The 26,375-nt window shown below is 38.7% G+C and overlaps 1 protein-coding gene across 4 annotated transcripts in view; it reads right to left on the reverse strand.

Moving 5' to 3' along the window:
* Atf6 (bZIP_ATF6 domain-containing protein ATf6) overlaps positions 1–26,375 on the reverse strand; it is a 94,396-nt gene that overhangs the window by 37,653 nt on the left and 30,368 nt on the right. The window contains exon 1 of one of the 4 annotated variants that reach the window (XM_067119384.1): positions 8,830–10,927. The exons of 2 other annotated variants lie outside the window; for them this stretch is intronic. In XM_067119384.1, coding sequence (XP_066975485.1) covers positions 8,830–8,974 — 145 coding nt within the window. In that variant the 5' untranslated portion in view covers positions 8,975–10,927. Of the gene's footprint in view, positions 1–8,829; positions 10,928–26,375 lie in introns of those variants that run through there. One more of the 4 variants, XM_067119381.1, reaches the window with a different exon arrangement.

The raw sequence follows: 26,375 nt of genomic DNA on the forward strand, positions 1-26,375 counted from the left end.
ATACATTTTGCAAGGATAAGGACACTCTGGTTTAGAGTACAAGGTGAAACATAAATCACTGGAAGCAAAACACAGATGCTGACAAAAGAATTCTGGAGAGAAGGAAGATTTGGGCAGTCAACCCCATATGATGGGATTAAGATTGCACAAAGAAGAAGAATCTGTTATTCATAATTAAATTATTTTGTAGTTTCTGTATACTTTCCAGAAGAAGTACTGTACTTCACAAGCCATAAGGCAAAATTTAACTACGAAGAGTAAAATGGGGATATTTAATTGTATATACATTACAGTACTAATAATATATAACAGAAAATACAAAACTGGCATTTTAAATCTATTATCGAACAATTTCAATTGCCAATTTTTGTGTAAAGGCCATGTCACATAGTCTACCTTTAATTTCTATACCGACCCACATCTGAAGTCACGTAAGTTTTTTATGATGATGTCTTAAATATACAAAAGTCCAAGAATTTAAATTTATTATCAGTGCTGTAAGAAAAAGCAAAAGTTTTGGCTATACATGACAAAGCAGGTGGTAATATATTAAAGGATGCCAGAAAACTACTTTGATTTTTATAAAAAAAAACCTAATACTGTAGTATTTTATTGCATTTTTCTACATATGAATATACTTTGAGGAAATTTCTGGGTGATTAAAAATTATCATATCTCCTCAGATTCTTTCCGACTGTTGCCATGTCTAATCCATCCCGCTCTCTGGACCAACCAGGATTTTCCATAACATTCCCGTCAATCATAATTAACCTCACCTTTAAAATGGATTCTACCTTACTACTTGAGCAGCATGTCATAAAAAAACAGATATAATGGTTCTGTAACATTTATCTGTTTTAACGACATACACAAGAAGATGCTGAAGTGATGAGTTTACATAAAAAATAATTACAGTACATAAAATACACATTATCTCTCTCTATTTCTAATGGGTTATCCTACTGTATTTGGTCATTACACTTCCATCAAAATTTCCATGAGTGTTTTTCACAAGTTTCTTGGCACTAGATTCCATCTAACTCAAAATCATTGCTCTGTTCCCTCCTATAAAGAATCTTGTTCAGTTACATGTCAGCCTGTTTAACTGTCTCCCTTAAGTACAAGCTGAGAGTAACTTCCTTTAAGATATCATTGGAGGTCACTTGACATGACTGTACCATGAGTAGGACAACTGCTAGTTCCTCGCTGGGTGAGTGGGTTCCGTTCTCAGCTACCACTCTATTGGTCGCGAGTTTGAATCTCCGACAGGCCAGTGAAGAACAAGAGGAATTTGTTTCTGGTGATAGAAATTCATTTCTCGCTATAATGTGGTTCGGATTCCACAATAAGCTGTAGGTCCCGTTGCTAGGTAACCAATTGGTTCTTAGCCACGTAAAAATAAGTCTAATCCTTCAGGCCAGCCCTAGGAGAGCTGTTAATCAGCTCAGTGGTCTGGTTAAACTAAGATATACTTAGGACAACTGCTGACATACATCCTGACTTATATTATTCATTGTGTTCAAAATGTCCATCAACTAAAGAAACCCAATACAATATATATATATATATATATATATATATATATATATATTCATATTTCATAAATATAGTATATGTAAATTAGTGTGCACACCAAAAGAGATAGATAGCTATACTAAACACATACATAAATACATAAACATACACACACACACACACACACACATATATATATATATATATATATATATATATATATATATATATATATATATATATATATGTACAAATGTATGTATGTATGTATGTATGTATAGATGTGAAAAAAAGAGAAAAGAGAGAGAGAGAGGGGGAGAGTGAGAGAAAGAAAGGTGGAAAGGAAATGAGAGAGAGAGAGAGAGAGAGAGAGAGAGAGAGAGAGAGAGAGAGAGAGAGAGAGAGAGAGTGTGTTTATCAGTTGTCATTCAGTTTCCCGGGCAGCGCCAGGTTGTCAGCCAGTATATATATGGGCGCGTATATTATTAGGAGAGAGGGAGAGAACTCAAGTGTAGTGATTCCTCCAACAGAGCAAGTGATAATGCCAAGAGAGAGGGGGGGAAGCGGGGGGTAGTTGAGCTCCTCCTCACCTTACCCCACCCCACCCCACCCACCCAACTATCAACAATGTCTAGGTCAACGCTCTCACTCTCTCCTGTAGCGTCTCATTCACTCGCTCTCGTTTAGAGATTCACTGACGCTACTAAAATGATGTCCTGTCTTTTTGTCTCTCTTCCTGATGCTTTTTGAATCCTTTATCATAAACTGACTCCTGTAATATATATGTGATGACAAAATTAATTACCGGTACCATCTCAACGCCCTGTTTTCTCACAATGCGCAAATATAAAGAAATTTGCCTTTACGAAAATTTAAAGCAGCCGTAATGTTCTTCAAAAGTCATTAACAAGACATGTCAAGTAATTCAATTTAATTCAATTCAACCATTCCAACTGGTCATTAAAACAGAGGAAATAACCCAAACGGAAGACAGTCTTTCTCGGGGCCACGGCTAGACCGACCGTCTCTCGGTGTGAAACAGTAACATGAGTACACACACTTCTTCCCGGCATGGCAGACTCGCATACTTGGAAAAGCTAAGGCAGTCTATCGTAAGGGTCTCCGCTCCCATTTCTTCCAATCGTCCTTCAAGTTATATTTCACTGCCTTTTAGGATAGGTAGGTGAATCTTCAGTACTAGTGCGATATTACGGTGATGGATAACCCGCCCACCCTTCTCTCTCTCTCTCTCTCTCTCTCTCTCTCTCTCTCTCTCAGTTCGTCTTTTGTAATCTCTACCACGGATATTTTAAGCCTTCCATTTAGCATAAAATGTATAGTCCATCCGAAAATTCAAGTGACCACTACTGCAAAAAATACATATGCGAAAAACACTATACACAATGGGCCTGTTATTCATAGATAACATATATTATATGAATGTATTTACACATAAGAAAGCAAAAACTAAACATCATAATCCATTACTACTGAAGTGTCAAAGTGATTCACCAAAGCGGAGTAGAAAAAAAAAAAGACCAAACTCCGCCACGTGAAGAGGATAATAACCCTATCAATGAAGGTGAGAGTTGACGTGACGGGCCATCAATAGTACACCAACAGGCAATTTACTTGGATGCTGGCAATTCATTCACACAAATGTACACGCACACAAACAATAAATAAATACTCCATCATATACCATCCAGTTTGAACGAGGTCCTTTCAGTAATATGTATACTGTATATATGCATATATAATAAATACATATACATATAATATATATATATATATACAATATGTATGTATAAATGTGTGTATGTGTATGTATATATATATAAACTTTATCACATACACAATTGTTCTGTGCATCAGTAGAATTACTAAAAGGACCTCATTCAAACTGGATCGCAACTTTTTTCTGAATAAATACTCCATTAGATACCATCCAGTTTGAACGAGGTCCTTTTAGTAATATATATATACTGTATATATGTATGTATAATAAATATATATACATATAATTATATACAATACGTATGTATAAGTGTATGTGTATATATAAAATGAAAATATTTAATATATAATCTGTATGTAATGACTACACATAAACACGCATGCGCCATCGCAAACTTCCGAAAAATCAACAAACAAATGAAAGCGACGAGTGAGTCTAAGTATAGCATCAAGAGGTTTGCATGGATAAGCACAGCCAAGGATACAGGCAGAAGTAGAGCGCGAAACTCCATCTTCCATGGGATTCCCATCTTGCAGATGAGGCAAGGTCATAACAATTCTCTCTCTCTCTCTCTCTCTCTCTCTCTCTCTCTCTCTCTCTCTGTGTGAAGGTTGGGGTTCCAAATGGAAGATGCAGTTTCAAGTCTACGTATTGTCATACTTTATTTTTTTAAGTAAATATAGTAATATCACAACAATGATGAATGCTGTACTACTAGAACTATTACCATTACTATTATTTTTATTACCAACCGTCAAACACCGAACTCCGAGTCAAGATTGTGAGATTTCTAGTCTGTATGTATGTATGTATGTATGTATGTATGTATGTATGTATGTATGTATGTATGTATATATATATATATAATATACTGTATATATACACATAAATTAGTATATATATACTACAGTATGTGTAAATATATATATATATATATATATATATATATATATATATATATATATATATATATATATATATATATATATATATACATACATACTACTTAGAGAAAAAACGCATAAATATATAACAGACCTCGAATAAAACTGATATGTACCTGACACACGGTGTCTATAAATAAGGAAATAACTTTTGCTAAAAATAAAAAGCCTCTGTATAATAAGTCTGACTACAAACTAAAAATCTTTAGTAAAGACGCCCTGAAATTTAAAAAATAATGCACCAAGCATAAAATGGAGTTTTAATATCGAATGGTAAATATTTCCGAGACTAAGAAGTTGAAGTAAAAATATGTTATAAAGTTTCGACCCACAACCTTCGACTGAAAAGTATCATTCACAGCTTTGGTCAACAGAGGCATACTGGCTTTTAGGGAAAGCGCCCTTCGTCCCTCTTCGGCCTGTTCGAGGAGTGTCGAAGTTACGTAAGGAAGAAGAAGAAGCCCTATGATGCACAAATGCAGATTCACCAGCATGGCGATAAAAGCAAGGAAGGTTAACGCTGCTCCCAATTATTCATGTAGGGTCGAAACATGCTCTGCACAGTCATCCTTCAACAACACACGAGCACAGCATTCGCTCAGCTCACTGCCACAAGCAGTCAACAATCGATACTCATATGCTACAAACAGTACCACTTGCAAAATAATAGCACGATTTTAACCGTTTAAGCTTTTCTTCCATTTACGTTCATCCAAACACGTTTTCTACACCTGACGGAAGGAAAATGTTTGAGACTGGTAGGCAAATCGTGATGAGACGTAATTAGCCGTGACTGGCTATGAAGTCAGGATTTGTTGTCAGTTTAAGAGCTGCTCCATACTGTATCGCATAAAGGTCAATAATGGCCAGAACTATTTTCTAGCAACCTAAATAAACAACAAAAATACATCGCTTACGGAATTCCACAAAATTTTTATATCCGCTTTCAAAACCTTCAGAAAATTAAACTTCTGAAATACAATATGTTAAATCATTTAACACTACAAAAAAAAAAAAACAATATCAAATTAGTACGAAGCATCTGTTAAAACTTTGCACGAAACACAAAAGTTCTAATTGAGCATTTGCCCATTACTTTTCAGGAAGTGACTTGATTATTAACCAACGTCATCTTCTTGCACTACAAACTTAAGAAACAAATAGTAACAAAACCACAATTTCCAACACCATGAATAGTCAGCCATTGCGTCACCATGGAGACTGACGCGAGCCCCAAACACCCTTTCTGGGCCTACATTCAATTCCCTCCTTAACCATCCATTACCGTACAGTCACCGGAATGAAACACCGTTTCTACAGTCTTTTCACAAGCCAATCAATAACGCAAGGAACAATTATTTTATAGTACGCTATCGTCAAAAGCAACGACTGCTTTTATCTACTATTGAATATTCTCCAGCTTATTTGGAAAAACCACCCATTGCACATTTCAACGACCGGTTTTAATAACACACTGAAACAATGTTCAATAGGACTAGGAATGTAAAGCTGAGAGTTCAAATTAAATTTAAGTTTTGTTTATTTTTACTTCTGGTCAGGTTTAACCGAAATCGTACCTCTTGAACCACTTGGCTATATTAGCTTCCTTCTGACAAAATCAGCCAGGTAGCATTTGCTGATGTTGACTTTCAGAAAATCTTCAAGACCGACCGGCCATACGCGCGCGCGCGCGCGCGTGTGTGTGTGCATTCATGTCGCTTAAAAGGACACCTCTTGACAAACTAAACTAATTCCAGGGATTGGAATACACAAAACTTTCTTGCAATTATGTTCGCTGTATCTTGCATTATTCATGCTAACTTAACGGTGCTCCAGTTTCGGGTACGCCTGGCATGGAAACGCCAACACACCTACACTTCCCTGTTATGTATGTATACACCAGGATCCAGAAAAGATCCTGATACAAGCACTAACATACATTTAAGTAAAGCCTGTATACACAACTAAAACGAATACATCCCTTACCATTCTACAGAAGCTAAAAAAAAAAATAAAAACTGGCGTATTCGCGTGTATTAAGTTAGCATGCACACACTAGCACATGAGCAATGTGTATACGATCTACAAACATAAACCCAAATGGGACCAAAATGTCATTCTTCAAAGTTGACTCTTCTTATAAATAATCGCAGAGCAAAAGAGGGGAAAAATCCTAATTCAAAATATAAAGTCACATTCCCTGAAGGTAATTTCATTACCCAAATTCATACTTACACATAATACTTGATTTAAAAGCTGACAGAATATGTCCAAATGAAAATTAGGTTATCGACACACTGGAGCATTAGATACTGCAATGAAGTAACATAACAAATAGCTATTCCTTTAACGTTGCGCGTGACAATTCAGTTTTCCTTTACAAAATCAAATGTATAAGCCACAGTTAACAATGTATGGGATTATTTTCACCAGCAATTAAAAACCTATCCATCAGGCGGGTATGAAATGTTCTTAATCAGAGAGAGTCGTCTTCAACCAAAAGACAAATGTAAAAAAAATAAACCAAACTCATTCTAACCAATAATTACCTAGATTTATTTCACCAGCCTGCCTGTAGGCCAAATAAAATATAAGATTTCATGGAAAATCTACTAAACTTCATAACGTCATAGAATTTATGTCGCAGTTTCTTAATATGACTGGCACAAATTTCATTAGCATTAATATCGGACACACTTCAAGGCTCTCAATGCTTCCAGATATTGTTTCCAGCAGCTACGAGTTCCAGAATTGTGTGTATAAGCAACTGAGAGAGAGAGAGAGAGAGAGAGAGAGAGAGAGAGAGAGAGAGAGAGAGAGAGAGAGAGAGAGAGAGAGAGAGAGAGAGAGAGAGAATTTTCACAGGTGCATCGTGCATGGACGGTTATTCTCTTTCCTCCCAGAGAGCATCTCCCAGGCCCCGCCCCCACCCCAACGGATCCCACATGGCAGACGTTCGTTCATTCACCTCTTCCATTCAAATTCTGTTGTACTACCTATCCTTTCTCATTCCCTTACGAGACGATGATCGCTCGGCAACGACCACCACTACTGCGCACTAATCCCAGACGCATTTGCGGCTTGTTTAGAGTCGTTCAACGGCTCTTAAAGCTTCGTTAATTCTGGCTGGGATTGTGCTGACTGTACAGTAAATGGGAAGATTTCATACATTCAATTAGGATTTCATATCTATGCATTAATATTCGATTAGCAAAGAACTTGTTTCATTGTGTGTGTGTGTGAGAGAGAGAGAGAGCGAATATTTTCCGAAGTAATCAAGTTTATTTCTCCGAAATCTTACACATGGTAGATGGATGTTTAATGACATCCTGGATGTATCAATCAACGATGTACGTTACAGCTAGCCTTAATGTCCCCTTAGCTCGCAATTGCAATATCGACCAACTATCATTCATATATAATGAATTTCATAAGCTGTCATTTTAAGAGGACAGGGAGCCGCTATATAAGGAGTACCGAGAAAGACAAAATAAATAAGCTAAGAAAGGCTGCACCTCAAGCAAGAGCCCGGCAACACCTTCACCCTTTCATATTTGATGTCCTTATTCATAATAGATCGACTGACCTCGATAGCATTCATGCTTATCGTCCACGCTCCTCACCCTCCGACAATTCCCATTAATTGTACGGCGTTTCACTGTGGATGTTTTCATTCGTGTTCATGGAATTGATTCGACTAAGGAACGTCACGGGCCTTTGAAAAGGCTCATTTCCTAGACATCTACTCCAGGGCAACCCATTATGTCATCCCATTTTAGGTGTCCTGAGGTCCAATCGCCTTTGCTTTTCCGTTGCTCTAATATTTAACAAATGCGGAGGGATTACAGGTAACTGCTAAGCACTAAATATCAAGCTTTCTGAAATATGCCAGGCCACTACGAATGCCGCATTGTCCTGAATAGTCATGTCAGGGGCATTTTCAAAGACGACTCTGTTAACACCAGAGGCTTACATTCAAAACAATTCTCTTTTCCTTTCTTTTAAAGAAAAAGACTACCAGTGTAATGAAATTTAACAAAGAATACATAATAAACATTTAAAGCCAAGTCCTGAGCGAGAAAAAATAAACAAGATGTGACCGTGCAGTCTTAAAGTAGGAGTGTTCTACCAATCGTGAATTCCCTTATCAATACCAGGACACCTTCACCTCAGAATTATCCTCCGAAGCAATTACATTTACTTAAAGCTCCACCAAAGGAAAAAATGACCTCATAACCACTAGCACGAGAGCGATTATTTCATTTAATCCGAAACAACTTCCAACAATCACACGCATAGAAAGTCCTATTTGTATGGCTGGATGGTACTTTGGTGTCTGTAAAAACCAGACTTATCTTACTGCAAAACGGCTATTTTAAACTATAGCGTGGTTTTACATTCGAGAACGCTTATTCCATCCACGTGATTTCAGTTCGCAAGTGGTAGTTTCTGACTTTGTAAAATACGTTTTTCTCTATATCTAACTATGAGACAAGAGGTTTGTTTTATAAAGACTGCTTCGACACAAGAGGGACATTCACCATGAAATTACATTTATAAATACACACACACACGTGTGTGTATAATGGATTACAAACCTTACGAACGAAAAAAAAAAATCCCTGAATCTACCTGAAAGCAAGTTGGAGAATGTGGAGAATGTAGGCAAGGGCGAGGACGGCTGATGAATGGGAGAGTAACCAATGTCGGAAGCCAGGCCCTCAGAGACGCCCATCTCCTCGTCCAGGAACATATCTAACACGACAGAAACTGACATCTTGAATCCTACACGCCTCCTCCGTCACACAAGCCTTGATCCACCCAACTCGGGGAACTTCGCCGGTTAGGCCTATACGATCGACTCGAAATCGAAAAGAAACAACGTGTAAGCTACCAATGGTACTGTTAATATGGTTTTCAAGTCCTTAACTTTTCATTTTGTTTATACAGATTGTTGATTGTTTTTTTTTAATCAGCAGGTTGCTTTCCCAATCATCACAGGCACGAGTATGAGGGCTGCACTGCAGTCGACTATTAGGCTTACTAAACCGTAAAGTCAATTTCAAGCCGAGCGACAAACAAATTTCAGCACTGGCACCTTCTCAGCTTTCGTGTTCTCCAATCTTTCCTATATCGTTTGCTGCATTTTGTCAACAACGTATGAAAATAGTGCTGACATTTTTGTTTAAGCAATTCCCTCCTCGTCTTGTTTCACTACATTTCCCGCTAAAAAAAAAGATTTTGTTTCGGAAATCCTTTTTGAAAAGTGCCAAACAATCGCAAGGAGACTTTTCTAACCGTTAAGCCACCGTGATAAGACTTATCCCAGCACGTTTCCTGTTGTGACAAAAAAAAAGTGCTCAGGCCCCAATCCACATTTTTCAAGTCCTCTGAACAATTCTGCTTTCTCCGTGAAGTTGCTTAACACTGGCCACGCGCCGTTTATCCCAATAAGGCATCTGTGACTTTAACACTTACACAATATTCTTGACATGAGTACAACTCATATTTTTGCAAATTAGTTCTTGACTCCAATATATTAATTACACTTCTAACAGAAAACACGAAGGAACGCATTTCCAAATTCCATTTGCTTGATAGCCTATTTTGTATAACTAAATTTTTTTCTTGTATAATTCACATATACAGTATTCACTGGCAAAGAGACTGTCATGTAAAAACTGAGGTAAACTGAAAGTATAATCTTTTATCCATGGTCATTGTACCAGAATCACTAACTGCTGCTTCCAGTACTTGTACTGCTTCAGTCAAACATTCCAAGTCAAAGTCCTCAATTAAACATATTCTTGACGCAAATCACATGAAATTCTTTCCAATCTTACAAAAAGACATTTACTGTTTTTTTTTTTATTTCAAGGAGCAATTAATTCTGTAAAACTTGACTCTGAAGGCGGTCGATGCAAAGAAGCAACGATCATTATAGCAAAAATCGCAACAACAAGATACAGCAGCTCGTAGGATAATAAGGCTCACATGAACTTCCGGTAATTCTTATCTCTCTCTCTCTCTCTCTCTCTCTTCCCTTGCATGGATAGGGTGGATGCCTGGCACGTGGTACACACTCGGAGATGTGTCAAAACACGAGACCTGTTGACATGACGCACTTAAAGGGGTTTAATATTTGCTTATTTCTGCCGAAATGCTTTGCTGTCAAACATCTGATGCAGTCGCGATGCACAACTTTCAATGAATGCGTCACTCTAAACATTTTCCCCCTACGACATCGTTTAAGCTATAACAACTTTTCGAAAGCAGAAATGACTATCACCACGTTCCACATTTCCGTTGCCCTACAACGCATTAGCAATCAAATGTTGAAGTTTCACGAACCAATATATCAGAAACACTTAAAACAGCGTCGATGATGTTATAAGTTGGCACTCCCCTGCCAGGTAAGACGGCGAACTGAGCGTGGTTCCATGCGGTGACGTTCTCAAAGTCATCCAGCGATCGGCACCGTTAGTTATGCTCTCGGTTCCCCTGAAGGTGACGGGAGTTCCTTGAGCGCGGCTCTTGCCGTCAAGCTGAAGGCGATTTCAAAACAGTATGGCAATGCCTGCAACCATCGAATGCCTTTGCAGAGATGAGCAGGGGTGGGAAAAGCATGGTAGGTGTGCTTCAGGGAGAAGCGTTTCAGACTGACTGACTGGAGGTGAAAGAACAGGTGTGCTGAGACCCAAACACACCGGGTCTGGTTCGCTCGCTCAGTGGTCGTCGCTGTTAGCGGCATGGTTGCGAGTTGTGTGCCGGCCGGCTTTTCCATTCATATACACACACACACACACACACACACATACACACACATATATACGTATAATTTTTTTAAACACTGTAGTTCCCATAGTAAGGGATGCTCAAGAAGAAGAACAATACAAAGTTCATCTCCATATTTATACTTTACTGTTTGAATCCTGGATGAACCCCTAGTCCACTAAAACCCCCACATTGCCTGCCTACATACAATATAATATAATATATATGTATATATATGTGTGTGTGTATGTATGTGTGTGTGTTTTGCATCATCATACCGTTTTATAATCGTACATGAGTCATATCATAAGCAATGGTCTCACACATGAACATGAGTTACTTACTTTCACTGAAACCAAGCGGAGACGCGAGTAAGGGCCACAAACAAGCCGGCATGGACTCGATTCTGACATCCGTACGAGGGAAACAATCTACCAGAAGACAACTGCGACCAGCGAAACAAAATAACCGCCACGCCTCATCCGCGGCACTAATGACTCATTGGTTTTGGTCACATTTGCACACATTGCGCGTCCGTGCTCCTTCACTGGGAGAAGCGACGTAAGCCCTTTTTGGATAACTAACTTACAACCTCCGGACTGCGCCTGTACTTTTTCAAGTATATCCGGCGCTTCCATCAAATAACTGAATAAATAACTTCTTTTTCCCATCAAAACGCTTAATTACTGTACGTAAGAGGCGTCCACATGCCTCAGCGAAGCTCTTCTTGAGTGAAACATGAAAACTGGGGCAGGGAAGAGTTACAGAAGTTGAACAACATACAGGTGCGGAGAGGCCAAACGAAAAGAATGGAAAATTAAAACGCAGAAACAAATGGAACTGCGGGAGCTGACAACAACATTCTGCTGTCAACTGCGATCAATGATCAACTCCATTTTCATTCAGTGCTTCAGAGGTCTCAGATGTTTTGGGTGTACCCAGTGTTTATCCTTTGCTGGATTTGTTAACGTATCTGTACAGCTAACTGTGGCTACCTACTCACCTCAGGTGCCACATATAGTAGTCTTATGCAAGCTGGTGACCATGTAGCCTATGTTCTTGTCCTTTGGGGTATGCCATAGCCTCTAACAGTCTTGGCTATCTATTCATGTGTGTGCTAATAATAATAATAATAATAATAATAATAATAATAATAATAATAATAATAATAATAATAATAATAATCTATTCAACGTCATGTGCATCCCTATGTTTATTTTTCGTGTGTGCAATATAGACTCTCTATTGATAGTGAATTCCATGTTTGACCTTAACAGAATCTCAAACTAGATGATGCAAAATAACATATGCAGTGCACAAGCTATAAGTATATACGATGCAATGCAGAATTACTTCAAGAATGCTACAAATAAAGCAGAAAAACTAAGCCCAAAATAGTTTACAAAACACAACTTGCCTATTTCATTTTTATTCACTTTTTATTACATTGTCACTCAGCTTGGCGACCAGGTTTATTCAATCCAGTTTCAGCTTGGCAAATGACTATTCTATATCTATTCAGTTTGGTGAATGACTATTCTACATCTCTTCAGCTTGGTGAATGACTATTCTATATCTCTTCAGCTTGGCAAATGACTATTCTACATCTCTTCAGCTTGGCAAATGACTATTCTACATCTCGTCAGCTTGGCAAATGACTATTCTACATCTCTTCAGCTTGGCAAATTACTATTCTACATCTCTTCAGCTCGGCAAATGACTATTCTACATCTCTTCAGCTTGGCAAATGACTATTCTACATCTCTTCAGCTTGGCAAATGACTATTCTACATCTCTTCAGCTTGACAAATGACTGTTCTACATCTCTCCAGCTTGGCAAATGACTATTCTACATCTCTTCAGCTTGGTGAATGACTATTCTACATCCATTTTGAGTCGAACCAAGCCCAAAGCCGATTCAAAAGATTTGATGCGGTAGGAGTTAATGGAATTGGTTGATAAAAAAAATTAGGCTGGCACACTCGCCCGAAGACCCCACTGCTGTGTTTGAGAGAACCTTCAGAACTGCTTAACGTTTCTGGCACATAAGTGTTCAAGTGTGGCACACACTGGCCTGTTTGTTGAGCTGTTTACACTTCAGTACTACTTTCTCCCAAGTATTCTTTCCTTATATGTGTGGGCATTCTGTTCTGTGGTGGCCTTTTCGATTTGTCATTTCAGTGTCAGCAAAATCTGATAAAATAATAATAATAATAATAATAAAATCCAAAATCCACATTTATGTAAAGTGCTGTATTTACAAATAAAATGAATTCCAAGAGCGTTCGAGAGCCTGCTCAGCTCCCTTCTTCAGCTAGAAAAAAAAAATGTATTTGTGAATACAGCACTTTACATAAATGTGGATTTTGGATTTTATAAACATATTCACGGGATTGTGAAGAAGATTTGCAATAATAATAATAATAATAATAATAATAATAATAATAATAGGAAAAATACCTTCTTTAATACAGGTTTTGTTAAACAAAATGGCAGTTTCAACAGCATTTATTTTATATAGTAAACGCTCAATTCGTCTTATCAATTGTTTTTCTTGCGCTGGAATGGTTGCAAGCAATTGACCAATATTCATATCCGGTGGGTTAGTGATGTGTAGGAGGTAGTTCTCGTGGAATGTCGATGATGCCCTAACAAGGAGGGCGAATCTAGTCGACATTCCAGGAGAACTACCTCCTACACAACTGTCATCACTAAACCACCGCATATGAATATTGGTCAATTGCTTGCAACCATTCCAGCGCAAGAAAAACAATTGATAAGACGAACTGAGCGTTTACTATATAAAATAAATGCTGTTGAAACTGCCATTTTGTTTAATAATAATGAAACTCGAACGGTTTATCATGCTCTACTTCCTCAAACGTCACCACTATCCTTTTTATCCTTGTTGCGTGATGGGAAGGACACATCCTAGTGACGGGAACTCTGGGTCTGGGAGGAGGGAGAGGCTCCCCCAACGGATCCAGAGTGACTACGGTGTATCCTTCCCACCACCAGGCTATCCTTCGTGCTGCCACGTCTCCTTTTGTCGGACTTTTCCTTGTTTTATCGCAGTCGTTCTGTTCATATAGAAACTTGGGGTTACTCTTCAACAGTGGAATTTCCATGGAAATTTGTTCATCTGGAAATATTTACACAGCACAACTTTTCCAGCAAAATTAAACTGATTTTAAAAATATGGCTGATCTGAGAGTAAAATGATCCTTTGGGAAACATGCAGAGGAGAGCTACCGAAGATAGGGTATATTGAAAAAAAATCTTTGCACTTGCTCAAGTACTCTGTCCGTAATAAATTATTTTGTCCTTAGTGAGTTATGGCCTTTAAATAGGGCAAAATAGAAAACGGCAAATCTGTGTTCATTTCTCAGTTCAGGAGGAACAGCCGGGACACAACAATTCTTGATTTTCTGATAATTCTCGACATGAGGTGTTTTACTAATAGTTCAAGAGAGGGTAATTACAAGTACGTTACTCACTCGAATGCCATTACAATTCACAAACATCTTGATACTGTCTCATATAACACTGACAAATATCAACGACGACACATTACTGCTCAAATACCTTACATCGAAAATTAATACACGAATATTCATGATCCTGTAAATTATTCTGTTGCTTATTCTAATCAAACTTCAGGGTGTGACGTTCCTGCCTACACGAGTTAGGGCAGAAGAGATCTTTAGCCTTGGCAGGAAACCCTTCTAGGAGAAGGACACTGAAATCAGGCAATCCTTCTGAGAAGGACACTGAAATCAGGCAATCCTTCTGAGGACACTGAAATCAGGCAATCCTTCTGAGAAGGACACTGAAATCAGGCAATCCTTCTGAGAAGAACACTGAAATCAGGCAATCCTTCTGAGAAGGACACTGAAATCAGGCAATCCTTCTAAGAGAAGGTTACTCCGAATACAGGCCTTATTCTCTAACCTTGGACTGTGCCATAGTCATTGTACCGTGGCCTTCCATGATCTTGGGCTTTTCGAAAAGTGTGTAGGAAAGCGCCTTCTTCTTTACCTAACCTTTTCCTTCTGAGCTCTTTATATAATTTCTAAATCCATCCTGACAGTCCTCCTCCAGTTATTGCGGCAAACCTGGCGGGCTTCTTATATGCCTTGTAAGGTGTGCCGGCTCCACTTTATCGAACAGATGTTTCCGGCATAGTTCAATGACATACGATGAGGTTTATTTATACTTTTAATGTAATTTTTGTAAATAATGCAAATACTGTTGTCGACTGCATTATTATTGTTTATTGTTCTGTTGATTTTTATGGTTTTGCCACTGTTATGAGTTACGAGCCTATTTATTAGTTTTACTACTAATTTTATGTTGTTAATTTTAATGCTTTCGGGAGACATTGAGCTGAACCCTGGGCCTGCTGCTCATTATAGTAAGAAACATTGCAGAGTATTTTACACAAATATTCTGGGCTAATGGTCAAGTCTTCTTGATCTCCAGGGTTGTTCCCATAACTATGATTTGATATTTTATCTCAGACACTTGTAAGTAGTAACTCGTCAGAGGTTGAGATTTTAATCCCAGGGTTTGGTGGCCCTAATTCTATTTATTGTCGTAACATCCCACATGCACAAGGTATGGGTGTGCACTAACCCACACGAGCAAGGTATGACTGTGTGGGTCCTGGGCTGTGTAATATCTCACGTGCGCAAGGTATGGCTGTATACACAAGTCCGGACGACCTATATATCGCCAGAAAAACTTAAAGAGTGTAGTTGTCATGAAATTCTTTGTTTTAAGATTTTCACTAAGTTCTACAATGTATCCACATTGGCTGTTTACCACAATCCAAATATCGACGATACTATATATGACTTGTCTTTTGGAGAGGGTTCGTATGGCTCAGTCACAGGACTCAAAAGCTTCATTCGTTATTTGTGGAAGCTACGATGCAAAGCACAGTGACTGGCTTAATTCAAATCCCACAGATCAAAATGGCTGGTCTGTTCGCGAGTTCTGTGTATCCTGCGATTCTGGCCAGCTAATCGAGGAACCCACATATATTTCTGGCAATAGATTAGACCTCATATTGACATATGTTCCAGCTGTTGTCAAGTCCAAGGTCTGCGAGTATATAGGCACTTCCGATCACTGCACCACTGAGATGGACATATCTGTTATTCAGTATATTCCTAATTCCACCACAGGAAAAATGGTCTGGCTGAAATCTAGGGCACTTAATATTTCAGGTCCATATCTGATACAGATCCCCAGAAGAAGTTAAATGACATGCTGATGGCTATTTTAGTCAGGTAAGTCCCTAGAACGGTCATTAAATTCATGACAAATGCCGGGGCGATGGTTTGATGACATATACAGAAGAGCTTACCAACTTCTCAGTTCCAGAGGTCCTTTATTCCTCGCACCGCTGTTGGACTGTGGACCAGTCTCCCTGAGGATGTCATGTAACTGGAACTTCAAAAGTTCAAGCGAAGATGTAACGCATTACTACCCTAATGCTGTTCTCCTTGCATTTTAATGCATTTCTATCTATTTATTATCTTATTTGTTTACTTTTTCTCTTTTAATGAGTGAGATCTCTCCTTTCTGTATTTCCCTTGACCTCTTCTTACTTCTTCCTAGTGAACACCATATACTTTGGAAGCTTGAATTTTCAAGTCAATGGCCCCCGTAGGCTTGTTCCTATGAATAGGGTTAATCTTCTGAATAATAATAATAATTAAAACTGACTTTGGAGATTTATAATGTGAGAACGCCAATACTCCAGGCAAATGATCCCCTTGTTCAGCCCACGCAATAAAACAATGAAAAGTATAAACACAATGAAAAGTATAAAGTTCAAGGAAGGCTTGAACGTATAAATTCCCAACGGGTAGAACAGCTGCCTTATGCAAGCTTCATTACGGAAATGGCAAGTGAGGTGACAGAAGAATGTTACAATGAAAAACAAATTACACCACAAAATCAGAAGAAACTGGAACGAACGCCTCCCTTAGGCTGTAGACAAAACTTCTACATTTCACATGTTGTCGGCAGTCACTGAAATGGAGCTGAATGTACCAGCATGTGTTACAGGAAATAAAATTCCTTTTCAACAACTGATACAGCACTCTGAATACGGAGCATATATACTTACCGGTCTTTGACGAACTAGATTTACAAAATTATTTCACATTTTTAAACGCCGAGTCCCTTTTTGGAAGATACAGAGGCAGGGAGCAGTTCTTTCTCCAACAATACGCATGCGATGATCACTGCCTCGATCCTCAAGGTCGAGTGTCACTTGTTGTTAGGCAGGGTTCATTATTTCCTACTAAGAACTTAATGCCGCTTGGCAGTGCCACCACTGCTGCTGGCTAAAGCATCCTTAAAAAGGTATTGGTCTGCAGACAAGATACCAAGTTGTACGGTGTCTGAAGGATCATTATATCTACAAGCAAACCTACCATGTATGCACGTATACATACATACATACGTACGTACACATACAAACATTATATATATATATATATATATATATATATATATATATATATATATATATATATATATATATATATATATATATATATACGCAATAAGCATAATCTCGGTGAGCATTCCGGAATAAAGTTGCAAGGTTGCTAGCGACGTGTCCTTCTCCTCACTGTCAGCAACCAATCACAGTCGTCTAACCATCATGTACATAACACCCTGCATAAGCAGTCCAACAATACACATTTTAGATGGCCTAAACTCACCTGATATTACATTGTTTATTTTGAACACGTAACAGCAAAAATCTTGAAAATACTGTCTACCTACTTTTCAAAAAGTAACACAAGTTTGGATGGATACCGTAAGTGTGAAAGTATGAAAGCAAATAAAGTGAGAGAGAGAGAGAGAGAGAGAGAGAGAGAGAGAGAGAGAGAGAGAGAGAGAGAGAGAGACTTCAAATCTTGGAAATATTTGAAAAAAAAAAATCCTTGATAAATCCAAGATGATTGATTCGCAAGTAATTACAAATTCATTTACCATGGAGTAAAGAAAAGTCTGGCTATTTATGGCGCTTCAGACTATTTCTAGCTTATGCTGCCTCGACGGGGCTCAACATCTGTTCAACCCCGATACACTTGTATTCGACAGCTGCGTGATATCAACTGTTGCCTCAGCAACGCCACCAAACACGGAAAAGCGTCGGTTCGTCCCGCTGCGACACCTGACACTTCCAAGGTGTCTGAAATTATTTTCGATCCATTTCAGTTTCCCTTTAGCTTAAATTCCATTCATTATAAATGATTTCATTCACTTCACAGAAGATTTAAGAAGGAAAATTAGCTGAAACACTTTAGTTCAGCGCCCTTCGACTCTATGGTACCCTAGAGTTCCTTCATGTTGTTCAATACATTTCTTTATTTCTTTCTTTAATTTAATCAACTTTTATGTCAGTTGTCCTCGCTAGAAGGGCCACTAAGCCTTTATTACATTATTATTATTATTATTATTATTATTATTATTATTATTATTATTATTATTATTATTATTATTAAAGCAAGAGTCACATTCTCGTGTCTCCCAAAATCTAAACAACGACTCCCATCACAAGTCATATTTTCGTGAAAATCTCGCCCAGCTCTCTCAGATGTCTTGCCAGCTACGGCCAGCCGAGCAGAAAGAAACATAACGCCTGTGTCGGAAGTAATAGAGTTTTTCAATATTTGATCATCATTAAGTTCTCGTCGGTTTCTACCCAAAAAGCTCTCACAGGAAACAATCTGCCGCTCATGGTAATCACATCCAAATCACTTGTGAGTTCTGCAATACTGTGATACTTTTCTTTCGCCCAATTCTCGTCATATCTGTTTTAATGGACGGAGTTAACTAATGGCACGTTTGCTTTCATTGAAAAAATAAATAAACCTTTGCACCTTTATGTTAAAAATAACTAATATTATGTGCAGTTTTAAACCCTACTGCCTTAAAATGACAGGCACCAATAAAATTCGGATGGACAGTTGCGTACTCGAGAGTCAATCGATGCGTTTAGAACGTCGTACCATTCCTCTTCTGTTTCGTCAGATAGTTAACCACTTTTCTACATGGGCCGAGCTGGTTTTGGGAATGGATGCTTGTCCCAGTTCCTTAAGAAGGAACGAAGGATGATAACGATGCAGAATATGACGAGAGGCAACGCTCTGACATTTTACGCGGCATCAGTGAGGCCCCTGACCTATAGACGAGCTACCGTCATTAATCTAACAGGGAACTCTGACCACGTCCATCAAAGCATGACACGTGGCATTCCCAGTCAACCCAGTCAGGCCGGGAATCGATCCTGAATCAGAAGGAAAATAGGAAAGGTGAGGTTCCATCAGAGGGTGTTCCACGTGGTTCTAGAACTATTTTTACACACAGATGTGCCCTTCCTCACACCAAGGTCACATTACCCGCTGCGCCTCGCGAGAATGAAAAAACAACTTACAACCGGTCATGGAGATCACCTAGGTTTGAAGGCGATCTCTTTTCACGTTCAAAACTGCTGAAATACGAGACGTTATAGTTCATGCTCGGATGCAGATGGTGACATAACAGAAAACTGGTAAAGTAATTGCATAAAGGATAATGGAAATTGAAATAAAAATAATACCACCTATCCATGAGTCTTAATATTCCGTAATGGAGTAGACAGTGTTTTTCCCTAATCCAATAGCAATGTGATGCTGGTGAATAATGTATGCAAATATGATACCTCTGACTATAATGACAAAAAGGCTTCTTACAAAAACAGGATAATAAGAATAGAAGGGCATCCAGGTCACCATATGCTAACAAAATCCCATTCAAAAAAGAAATAAAAGACTATCTAGCGACACCTGACGAAGACTTCAGAAACACTCTCTCTCTCTCTCTAAGTTGTGTTATCTACAACATCCGTCATGTTCCCAGAGATGAAACTCGGTTTTGGGAGACTTCGTACAAACTTCAGTACTGGATCTCGTCCTCTGTGGGAGGGAGGGAGGGATGAAGGAATTCTTGGTGGACGCAATCAACATCTTCCTCACAAACAAGAAGACCAGAGTTCGATCCCCAACGAAGATAACACTGACCTTGGTTTTTTCTTAACAAACCATTGCGTCTCCCTCGACCTAACCAGAGCAAAAGTATATGGTGTTCATTTGGCTACAGTGAGTCGCATCCGTGTGTGAGTGTGTGTGTACAGTATATATATATATATATATATATATATATATATATATATATATATATATATATATATATATATATATATATATATATCACAACTGCCTATCACCCAAAATAGGAGATCATTCACCATATATTCAATCTCCACCCTGCATAATTCCTACAAAGGTGGAGACGATGGCTGCGATGATAAAAGAAATTATGTTGATATCAAAGGGCGCCTCTCCAACTGGTATCAGAACACCAAACTTACTACTCTTACCAGGATGGCAGCCACGTGCTCTAATGCCAGCGTCGACGACCGGCTACTAGTAGAACCGATAAGGCACGATACACAATGCATGGGGCGTGTAACAGCTGTTATCGTCACAAGAGTTGACACCACCCTTGTTCGCCTGACAGATAACGCAAAACTGTTCGTGCTTGGGCCAGAAACATGACGGCTGGTATTCATTAATATCATACAGGCCAGACTCAGTTGTCCGCAGCATATCGCATGAGTGTGATCAGTAAAATATTCCCGTTTCTTCCATAGGACTTATCTTTATTTCACATCATTCATAGTTACAAGGCTGCTTTTACCTAGGATTTGAGCCCTTTGTTGGCCGACTCGGTTGAGCTTCAGACTGTCACTCGATGGGCCGGAGTTCAATTCCCGCGGACGGCTGATGAAGAGTTAGAGGAATTTATTTCTGGTGATAGAAATTCATTTCTCGCTATAATGTGGTTCGGATTCCACAATAAGCTGTAGGTCCCGTTGCTAAGTAACCAATTGGTTCTTAGCCACGTAAAATAAGTCTAATCCTTCGGGCCAGCCCTAGGAGAGCTGTTAATCAGCTCAGTGGTCTGGTAAAACTAAGGTATACTTAACTTAACCTAGGATTTGAAATCTGTTATATTTGGTATTACTAACAATATACGGGATTATTATTGTTATATGTATGAAACGAAAGCAGTGGCGGCTTGGCTTCTCTCTGTCGCTGGATTGTTTGATAACTGAAAGTTGGACGGTGGCTATCCTTGCTGTTCTTGTACCTTACACTTTATGCAGTAAATGTCTTGTGCCTTTGTTCTAAAAACTCGTTCGACTATTTTTCCCACGGCTAATATTTCCAACACCGCGGTATTATCCCATCCATACCTGTGGGAATCATGCCAGCTGAGAGGAGAGCCTGTCAGCTACAAGGTCTCGGGTACGGCAAGCGCTACTCACCCTTCATTTCATTCCTAATGAGCAGACATTCTCGTCAACGAAGTCAGGAGACCCTGGTGTTAATGAGCAGACATTCTCGTCAACGAAGTCAGGAGACCCTGGTGTTAATGAGCAGACATTCTCGTCAACGAAGTCAGGAGACCCTGGTGTTAATGAGCAGACATTCTCCTCAACGAAGTCAGGAGACCCTGGTGTTAATGAGCAGACATTCTCCTCAACGAAGTCAGGAGACCCTGGTGTTAATGAGCAGACATTCTCCTCAACGAAGTCAGGAGACCCTGGTGTTAATGAGCAGACATTCTCCTCAACGAAGTCAGGAGACCCTGGTGTTAATGAGCAGACATTCTCCTCAACGAAGTCAGGAGACCCTGGTGTTAATTAGCAAACTTCCACTGAATAGAAAAAGGAAATCACGGAATGTGTATCATGCCTGCAATTATCAAGAGCTTGTGTGACATCCGATTCAGATCGTAACATGATCCAGGGGCTCCCGCCCCGCTTCACCGATGGTGCTCGCCCCTCCACCCATCTCTGGAGCCCCGTTCACCTTGCCCAAAAATGATGCCAGTAGTAGCAAAAATAGCTATAAATATGGGGCGTAGAGGTCCCGTTGGGAATGAAGCTTCCCATTTTCTTGTTAATTAAAATAAAAGTATTTTATACAATAAATCAAACGCTGTTAACCACGACGTGAAACTCACTCAGCTTTAGTGGCTGGCTATTTAAACGAGCTCGGCCTTCGGGCAATTTTTTTTTAAAAAGATAACATTATCATATGGCAGTAGATTTATTATACTTCATTATAACTCAGTGAGGTACATCATCGTGCAACATTCGCAAAATCAACACCATAGACCAAATGCAAATACTCCGTCTAGACGGATGGAAGGCCCGCAAACCCACGTCTTTGACAGGCTTCTAATAACCCTAAAATCTCTTGATACTAGATGGTAGATTGTCGCCAGCATATTTTTGTTATGCAAATAATTCTTCCCTTTGGTTCTTCCCATCACTTTCGTTTGCCCTGCAGAGTACTTTTTTTTTTTTATTCGTTTCGATACTTTTATTCTTTTACCAATAAAAACTGAAAAAATAGACGCAATCTCACATGCTACTATTTTCAGAAGCAACTTTGAGAAGCCGTCCGATATCCACCAGCCATCTCAGGTCTTGAAATTCAGCTCGTTACTGATAAGGGCAGCACTAATGTACCCAGGGGTTTACTCGCCGGAGCATTCCCCTTTCATGTGATTGCATTAAGACGACACTGCCTTTATAGGCTCGAAAGAGCCTTATTGGTAAAGTACAACAACACCAGTAATAAAAATAGCAATATTAATCATCATCGTCATTACTTGAATCGAAAAATCACAACAAAAGTTCTCAACGAACAAAGTTTTTCTAAGAAGTTTTACTAACCAAGTTTGACAACACTGTTCAAATGAGCATCCAAAACCACAGTTCCTAGAGACCAACAGTTGTCGAAGAGCAAGACAGAGAGTTCAAGAGGCAAACGGACCATGCCTACTAGAAAGAGACCTAAAAACGTTCTCAACCCTCTGTACAGATGGTTGAAATAGTTTTTAGGTCTCTTCGCTACTGGGCATGGTCAGTGGAATATAGCCTCATTAACCGGTCCAGATTTAATGATACAGAGAGTTAAATTCAAAAGGCCACCTGGACAATCCCATTAGCAATTCTAAATAGTATATTATCCGAGTGAAACACTTGCACTTCAAGTGCTAAATGGTTAATGAGTTGGCAGTGACACATGTCGTATATGCACCGCTGGCAACGTTTGAAAAAATACTAACACGAATCACTGCATAAATGGAACTCGTACTCGACCACTTGTGCTTTCGGCGCCTCTGAGGCCTTTCTGTTACTGCGCCCTTCCTTTGCATGGCAAAGCTCTCTACTCTGTCCGTCTCTCAGGAGGAATTAGATAGAGTGTCAGTTTCAACTCAAACGTTCAAATCAACTACGAAGCATTTACCAATTTCAGTTTATTGAAAAGACTTCAAACGTGCTAAATTAAACAATGAAAGGACATAAATGCCATTTATAAGGAACTTATTTAGCAACTGGAAACTCCACGTCGGTTCTACCCGAGTTAAAAAGGAACAAAATACACCTATATATACAAAAAAATACACATACAAGCGCACATACACTTGTCCATATAACATGCAGTACATTCATAATTTGTCTACATAACATACAGTACATTCACACTAAGACATTACAAAAACGTAAGCAGATATGATGAACCATAAGCAGTCGTTTAGACTCATACTGTACTTGCCTGAACAGTAATAAAAACAGAATTACTTATATTTTTTATACCAAGCATGCCAGGTGTACCAACACACACACATACACATACACACACACACACACACATATATATATATATATATATATATATATATATATCTAATTCCTGAGAGGAATATAATATATATATATATATATATATATATATATATATATATATATTACTGAGAAATATTGTTTATTACCCAGTTCACCATACCGAGGGAAGAGCTGACACTAATTCCCCTTGGGCGTAAGTCATTCCCAAGGCATGTGCAACAGACATTAAACGATATTTATGACTAAATACTTGTGAGCATAAAAGCCACGCATGTATAAGTGAAAAACCACTCACTTACTGTACATACATACATACAATCCGCGACAGTTTCTCAATTTCAGTTGTCTAACAGGTAAGAAACTCTGACTTCCAAAAGTGTGCGCTGAAACTATCCAGAGTTCGAAAACTGGACGGCTCACATTCCACCAAAACATGCGGGGGGGCATTCCAGCGACGATCAATTCCTTCGATTTCCAGTAAATTGGCGACAAGCGGAGGAACGGGGAAAGTGATCTGCCGTAGTTATTCACTTAGCAGGAGATCGATTCAATCGACGACAGGTAATTTCAAAAGTAAGAGAAGGTGGGGACGGGGGACAGCGCTTTCTGTTCACTGAAAGTTAGACACAGCGTTATCACATGGCAACAGCGGTGATTCACTGACGGGTTTCTATAAACCGATGTCACCAGAAATATAGTCACCGGCGCCGAATATGTACTTGCAATAAAAAACATGAACTAGAACAGGAATATTTAGAAAAAAACGAGGCATTAATTTTTTGAGACTTCCACTCCATAGATCCACAGAAAGAACGAAATGGAAGCCAGCAGCAGTAGTCGCGAAGATCAGGGCCGACGAAGATTAAAAGGGAGAGTTTCCAGCGAAAGTGAGGTTTGTAAATGAGCAAAGGGCGGGCGCCGAGGACGGCCATCTTCTTCTTCTTCTTCTTCGTTCCTATTTCTAAAAGCCTTTAGGTCGCAGCGACTACATTTTCTTGCTTCTTAGTTAAAGAGGACTTGGCACTGTTTATGCTATAACAGCGTCTTTTCAAGACTGGCTTATTGATCACCATACCCATTTATTTTTTAATTATCAAATGCCTTCCCCGTCGATGTATGTTATTGCCTAAAACACTGAGATAAGCGATTCTACCCACAAACGTTTATTATTATTATTATTATTATTATTATTATTATTATTATTATTATTATTATTATTATTATTATTATTATTATTGCACCGCACTTTCAAGTTCATTTGCTTATTATTATGGCATCGCATTTAATAATAATAATAATAATAATAATAATAATAACACTAATAATAATAATAATAATAATATTTGTGATAGTTAAACTCAGGTTATTAACCTGACTAATATAATTTTAACCAAGGGGAAATGTCTAAATTTTTTAAGAGATTTAAACAACAGAAGATGAACATGAAAATGAAATAATCTGAAGCTGTATTTGCAATACACTAATGCGAAACTATGCCAAATTTAAATAACGCTGCTATTAAAAAGAAATGTCTTAATAGCCCTCCAGTTTTTATATAATAAGTGTCTACCGTGAATTCGATTAGATTTCACCCCGTTAAAGGACCATTCTCCTCATCTTTTCACCAATACTACTACAGACGTTGTTCCCGAGAAGAACCGAGCTTGGGAACTCCTGCACTTCTTCCTCAATTTTGAGTTCAAGACTTCCGCGTGTGGAAACGCGAGTCTCAAGAGAATCAGCGATCTGAACCACCATCATTTTCTTCCAGAACTGTTTTGAGGGTGGCGTTTCTCTAGCTTCTATATTATTCAAGTGGTTAAAAATGTCCTAACAGGGATGACAGCTTTGTTTTTGTCATTTTTCTATTTTGGCGGTATCTTAATTAATCAATTACTGTGATAAGTGCGCCGGAAGATATTGCTTCATACTGACGCTACATTTAAAATGTGAGATAAAGTGCCACTTTTTATCATCCTCGTCTCCTAAAGAATATGAAGAAACGAAATGCATATTAATGCCTTACTGTTCAAGCAATTACTCTCTTTCAGAGGCTGCAACGTGTCAAATCCATTCTCATAGAATTATACCATAGAGCGGAAACAGTCCACAAAAATTAAATGCAGACACTACACAGCTACATCAACTGTCGGAAAAAATGTCTTTTAAGCATTTTGCTAAAAATAACTTATTATAGAGAGTTGTAACTTTCTGACCAAAGACAAGCTACTTGAATTGATTGTCACAAAATCCATGACCAGGCTGCATCAAAAACAGGGCATCTGAAAAACCAATCGCTCATAGTTTGAAATCCAACAGAACCACTTTCGCCCTTCGGAAGTTTGCGCGAGCAATAACGAAGAAACCCAGCGAGTCTTCCAAAAGGCCTTAGTAGGTTCCGATAATCAATAGACAATCAGCGAAGCCGTGAGTGTCACTCAATGCCCATGAAACTTTCACGATATCTAGACCAAGAAAGTGCTGTGCCACTGCATTTCAGCAGTCATGAACGACGATTTCTTAATACTTGGGACGCTTCTAAAGTTTCTCAGTTTTCAGACCGCTTAAATGTTAACGATATTATTACACTTAGTATTTAGAGTGTGTACGCCCAATATTGCAAGTCACT

The sequence above is a fragment of the Macrobrachium rosenbergii genome, chromosome 17 (genome assembly GCF_040412425.1).
Source record: "Macrobrachium rosenbergii isolate ZJJX-2024 chromosome 17, ASM4041242v1, whole genome shotgun sequence".
Classification (NCBI taxonomy): Eukaryota; Metazoa; Arthropoda; class Malacostraca; order Decapoda; family Palaemonidae; genus Macrobrachium; species Macrobrachium rosenbergii.